The sequence below is a fragment of the Pristiophorus japonicus genome, chromosome 23 (genome assembly GCF_044704955.1).
Source record: "Pristiophorus japonicus isolate sPriJap1 chromosome 23, sPriJap1.hap1, whole genome shotgun sequence".
NCBI lineage: Eukaryota > Metazoa > Chordata > Chondrichthyes > Pristiophoridae > Pristiophorus > Pristiophorus japonicus.
The window spans coordinates 7032848-7038797 of NC_091999.1; the positions used below are offsets into that span (position 1 = coordinate 7032848).

The 5950-nt window shown below is 55.6% G+C and overlaps 1 protein-coding gene across 1 annotated transcript in view; it reads left to right on the top strand.

Moving 5' to 3' along the window:
* Positions 1-3862: 3862 nt before the first annotated feature.
* The window catches only part of LOC139235708 (transcription factor MafB-like), a 10368-nt gene continuing 8280 nt past the window's right edge, over positions 3863-5950 (top strand). The window contains exon 1 of the mRNA XM_070866748.1: positions 3863-4357. Within this exon, the coding sequence (XP_070722849.1) occupies positions 3869-4357 (489 nt within the window). The 5' untranslated portion in view covers positions 3863-3868. The remainder of the gene's footprint in view (positions 4358-5950) is intronic.

The window sequence follows — 5950 nt, forward strand, 5'->3', positions numbered from 1 at the left end:
ACAGTATGGCACTCCCTCAGTACTGTCCCTCCGACAGTGCGGCACTCCCTCAGCACTGCCCCTCCGACAGTGCGGCACTCCCTCAGCACTGCCCCTCCGACAGTGCGGCACTCCCTCAGCACTGCCCCTCTGACAGTGCGGCACTCCCTCAGTACTGCCCCTCCGACAGTGCGGGGCTCCCTCAGTACTGCCCCTCCGACAGTGCGGGGCTCCCTCAGTACTGCCCCTCCGACAGTACGGCACTCCCTCAGTACTGCCCCTCCAACAGCACAGTATGGCACTCCCTCAGTACTGTCCCTCCGACAGTGCGGCACTCCCTCAGCACTGCCCCTCCGACAGTGCGGCACTCCCTCAGCACTGCCTCTCCGACAGTGCGGCACTCCCTCAGCACTGCCCCTCCGACAGTGCGGCGCTCCCTCAGTACTGCCCCTCCGACAGTGCGGCGCTCCCTCAGTACTGCCCCTCCGACAGTGCGGCGTTCCCTCAGTACTGCCCCTCCGACAGTGCGGCTCTCCCTCAGTACTGCCCCTCCGACAGTGCGGGGCTCCCTCAGTACTGCCCCTCCGACAGTGCGGCGTTCCCTCAGTACTGCCCCTCCGACAGTGCGGCTCTCCCTCAGTACTGCCCCTCCGACAGTGCGGCGTTCCCTCAGTACTGCCCCTCCGACAGTGCGGCTCTCCCTCAGTACTGCCCCTCCGACAGTGCGGGGCTCCCTCGGGAGTGTGGGCTCTCTTAAAGGTGTCTTGAATTCCGGTGTGCAGACAAATACTCCAAAGCGTTTTCGTTTCCCTCTTTGTCGAAACAATTATTTGATTTTACATCCGGTTTCAAATCACTGGCGACCACAGGCGAGTGGGAAAGGGTGAGGCTACATCTCGCGCCTGTGTTACATCAGAACATCAGAAATAGGAGCAGGAGTCGGCCATTCGGCCCCTCGAGCCTGCTCCGCCATTTAATACGACCATGGCTGATCCGATCATGGACTCAGCTCCACTTCCCCGCCCGCTCCCCGTAACCCTTCACTCCCTTATCGCTCAAAAATCTGTCTATCTCCACCTTAAATATATTCAATGACCCAGCCTCCACAGCTCTCTGGGGCAGAGAATTCCACAGATTTACAACCCTCTGAGAGAAGAAATTCCTCCTCATCTCAGTTTTAAATGGGCGGCCCCTTATTCTAAGACCATGCCCCCTAGTTCTAGTCTCCCCCATCAGTGGGAACATCCTTTCTACATCCACCTTGTCGAGCCCCCTCATAATCTGATACGTTTCCATAAGATCACCTCTCATTCTTCTGAACTCCAATGAGTAGAGGCCCAACCTCCTCAACCTTTCCTCATAAGTCAACCCCCTCGTCCTCCGGAATCAACCGAGTGAACCTTCTCTGAACTCCCTCCAAAGCGAGTGTACCCTTCCGTAAATGATTTGGGTTCAGTGTGGTATTGAGACAGGGTACAGGGGTTGTCGGGAAAGCCTGCCGAGAGTTTGTCGGGGAGGGGGCTAAGGAGGTGTAAGGGCGCCCGCCTCTGATGTGCCCCATCACAGGAGCACACGATGTCTCATTCCCCGTCCTCTCTCCCCCAAGCCCCAGTGCACGCCGGGGCAGGCTATGGGAGGAGTTCAGTGAAGGAGAATTGAATGATTAAACTCTGAGCAGTTTAACTGCTTATAGTATCAGGGCGGATAATGTCACCAGCAATTAGGCAACTGAGAGGCAACGTCTGTGCCTTGATTCCCTCCGTCCCCTGCCCCCTGTCAAGTGGGGCGTCTCTCTCCCCTCCCCCCCCCCCGCCTCCATCACGGACCCCCTTTGTGGGAGCTTGCTGTGCGCAGAATGCCCATTGTGTTTCCCGACATTGCACAGGAACAACACTTCAATAAGGACTTCATTGGCTGTGAAGCGTGTGGGGGCATCCTGAGTTTGTCAAAGGACAACCTTTCATCAGATAGGGTCACCTCTCACCTCCAACCTCTGAACTCTCCGTTTCTCTCTCTCTCTGTCTCTCTTTCTCTCTCTCTGTCTCTCTCTCTCTGTCTCTCTCTCTGTTTCTCTCGCTCTCTCTCTCTCTGTGTCTGTCTCTCTCTCTATCCCTCTCTCTCTCTCTCACTCTCTTTCTCTCTCTCTCTAACTCTCTCTGTCTCTCTCTCTCTAGCACTCTCTGTCTCTCTATCTCTAGCACTCTCTGTCTCTCTCTGTCTCGCTCTCTCTCTCTCTCTGTCTCTCTCCCTCTCTCTCTCTCTGTCTCTGTTTCTCTCTCTCTCTCTCTCTGTTTCTCTCTCTCTCTGTTTCTCTTGCTCTCTCTGTCTCTCTCTCTCTCTGTTTCACTCTCTCTCTGTCTCGCTCTCTCTCTCTGTTTCTCTCTCTCTCTCTGTCTCTCTCTCTCTCTCTGTCTCTCACTCTCTCTGTCTCTCTCTCTCTCTTTCTCTCTGTCTCTGTTTCTCTCTCTCTCTCTGTCTCTGTTTCTCTCTCTCTCTGTCTCGCTCTCTCCCTCTGTCTCTCTCTCTCTCTCTGTCTCGCTCTCTCTCTCTCTCTGTCTCTCCCTTTCTCTCTCTCTGTCTCTGTTGCTCTCTCTCTCTCTCTGTCTCTGTTTCTCTCTCTCTCTGTCTCTCTCTCTCTCTGTTTCTCTCGCTCTCTCTGTCTCTCTCTCTCTCTGTTTCTCTCTCTCTCTGTCTCGCTCTCTCTCTCTCTCTGTTTCTCTCTCTCTCTCTGTCTCTCTCTCTCTCGCTGTTTCTCTCTCTGTGTCTCTGTTTCTCTCGCTCTCTCTCTCGCTCTCTCTGTTTCTCTCTCTCTCTGTCTCTGTCTCTCTCTCTCTCTCTCGCTGTGTCTTTCTCTCGCTCTCTCTGTTTCTCTCTCTCTCTCTCTCTCTCTCGGTCCCCCTCACGGGTGTACAATGTGCCTGGGGTGTGAGGACAAGGGTGGGTTGGTTGGAGTGGTGCGAGAAGAAATCACGTGAGCAAATTCTGAGAGAGAGAGAGAACTGGACGCTGCAATATCGCTGGGCTCCCCGTGGACTTTGCCTTTAAGGGAAAAGTGCCTGGCTTGAGCCGGACGGCGATTGGCGGGCGAGCGAGGCTGGCCCTGCCCCCTTCCCCCCCGGACCGGCCAATGGAAAGGCTGCCCTTTGCCAGATTGGAAGAAAGTTTAATGCTGGGCGAACGGCCGCTATAAGAAGTGTCGCTCAGCAGTCAGACTCAAAGTGAGCCCGACTCCAGAGATCGGAGAGGAGGGAGGCTGGGTCGGTGAGGGAGAGAGGGAGAGAGGGAGAGAGGGAGAGGGGGAGAGGGAGAGTGACGGAGAGTGACGGAGAGTGACGGAGAGTGACGGAGAGAGGGAGAGTGATAGAGAGTGATAGAGAGAGAGGGGGAGAGAGAGGGAGTGATAGAGAGTGATAGAGAGTGACAGAGAGAGGGAGCGAAAAAGGGAGCGAGAGAGGGGGAGAGGGAGAGTGACAGAGAGAGTGATAGAGAGTGACGGAGAGAGGGAGCGAAAAAGGGAGCGAGAGAGGGAGAGAAGGAGAGTGACAGAGAGAGTGATAGAGAGTAACGGAGAGAGGGAGCGAAAAAGGGAGCGAGAGAGGGGGAGAGGGAGAGTGACAGAGAGAGTGATAGAGAGCGACGGAGAGTGGAAGCGATAGAGGGAGCGGGAGAGGGGGAGAGGGAGCGTGACAGAGAGAGTGAAGGAGAGAGAGAGAGCGAAAGAGAGAGGGGCAGTGGTGGGGGGGTGGGTGCAGCGAGAGAGGGAGCGAGCGAGAGAGCGCGAGTCGGAGAGAAGGGGGTGAGAAGCGGAGCGAGGGCAAGAGAGAGGGGGGAGACGGAGTGCGGGAGGGGGAGTGAGGGGCGGAGGGAGGGCGAGCGAGTGAGGCGGGAGATGGCATTACCGTTCTCTGACCTGCCCAGCTCCCCGCTGGCCATGGAATACGTCAATGACTTTGACCTGATGAAGTTCGACGTCAAGAAGGAGACTCTGCACCTGCGGCCTGGGGGGGCCCTACCTCGGGCGGGGGGTGCTGGGGGGGGCTCGCTGGGCTCCACCCCCTGCAGCTCGGTGCCCCCCTCGCCCACGTTCAGCGAGCCCCCCGCGCCCGCCTCCGGCGACCACAAGGGCGGGCTGGAGGAGCTGTACTGGATGGCCGGCATCAGCCACCCCCAGCCCCTGGACCCCGGCAGCCTGGCGCTCAGCCCCGAGGACGCGGTGGAGGCCCTGATCGGCTCTTCGGCCGGGGGGGGCATCGCCGGCGGCGCCCTGCAGGGCTTCGACAGCTTCCGGCCCGCCACGCACCACCACCACCACCAGCATCACCTTCACCATCCCTTCCTGTCGGCCGAAGACATGGAGGTTCACCACCAGCTGTTGCAGGTAACGACCTCTCCGGAGCGGGAAAGTCTGGGCCAATGGGAAAAAGGGGCTTCGAGCATAAAAGCAGCGAAGCGTTAAGGCACATGGTATTGGGGGTAATGTGCTGACGTGGATAGAGAACTGGTTGGCAGACAGGAAGCAGAGAGTCGGGATAAACGGGTCCTTTTCAGAACGGCAGGCAGTGACTAGTGGGGTGCCGCAGGGCTCAGTGCTGGGACCCCAGCTATTTACAACATACATTAATGATTTAGACGAAGGAATTGAGTGTAATATCTCCAAGTTTGCAGATGACGCTAAGCTGGGTGGCGGTGTGAGCTGTGAGGAGGATGCTAAGAGGCTGCAGGGTGACTTGGACAGGTTAGGTGAGTGGGCAAATGCATGGCAGATGCAGTATAATGTGGATAAATGTGAGGTTATCCACTTTGGGGGCAAAAACAGGAAGGCAGAATATTATCTGAATGGTGACAGATTAGGAAAAGGGGAGGTGCAACGAGACCTGGGTGTCATGGTACATCAGTCATTGAAAGTTGGCATGCAGGTACAGCAGGCGGTGAAGAAGGCCAATGGTATGTTGGCCTTCATAGCGAGAGGATTTGAGTATAGGAGCAGGGAGGTCTTACTGCAGTTGTACAGGGCCTTGGTGAGGCCACACCTGGAATATTGTCTTCAGTTTTGGTCTCCTAATCTGAGGAAGGACATTCTTGCTATTGAGGGAGTGCAGCGAAGGTTCACCAGACTGATTCCCGGGATGGCAGAACTGACATATGAGGAGAGACTGGATCGACTGGGCTTATATTCACTGGAGTTTAGAAGGATGAGAGGGGATCTCATAGAAACATATAAAATTCTGATGGGTTTAGACAGGTTAGATGCAGGAAGAATGTTCCCGTTGTTGGGGAAGTCCAGAACCAGGGGTCACAGTCTCAGGATAAGGGGTAGGCCATTTAGGATCGAGATGAGGAGAAACTTCTTCACCCAGAGAGTGGTGAACCTGTGGAATTCTCTACCACAGAGAGTTGTTGAGGCCAGTTCGTTAGATATATTCAAGAGGGAGTTAGATGTGGCCCTTACGGCTAAAGGGATCAAGGGGTATGGAGAGAAAGCAGGAATGGGGTACTGAGGGAATGATCAGCCATGATCTTATTGAATGGTGGTGCAGGCTCGAAGGGCCGAATGGCCTACTCCTGCACCTATTTTCTATGTTTCTATGAAAAGTTGAGCACGTTGGACCTCTACTCATTGGAGTTTAGAAGAATGTACAAGATAATGAGGGGGCTCGACAAGGTGGATGCAGAGAGGATGTTTCCACTGATGGGGGAGACTAGAACTAGGGGCATGGTCTTAGAATAAGGGGCCGCCCATTTAAAACTGAGATGAGGAGGAATTACTTCACTCAGAGAGGGGTGAATCGCTGGAATTCTCTGCCCGAAGGGGCTGTGGAGGCTCAGTCCTTGAGTATATTCAAGGCCGAGATCCAGAGATTTCTGGACTCTGGGGAAATCAAGAGATCGGGCGGGAAAGTGGGGTTGAGGTCGAAGGTCAGCCAGGATCTCATTGAATGGCGGAGCAGGCTCGAGGGGCCGAATGGCCGAC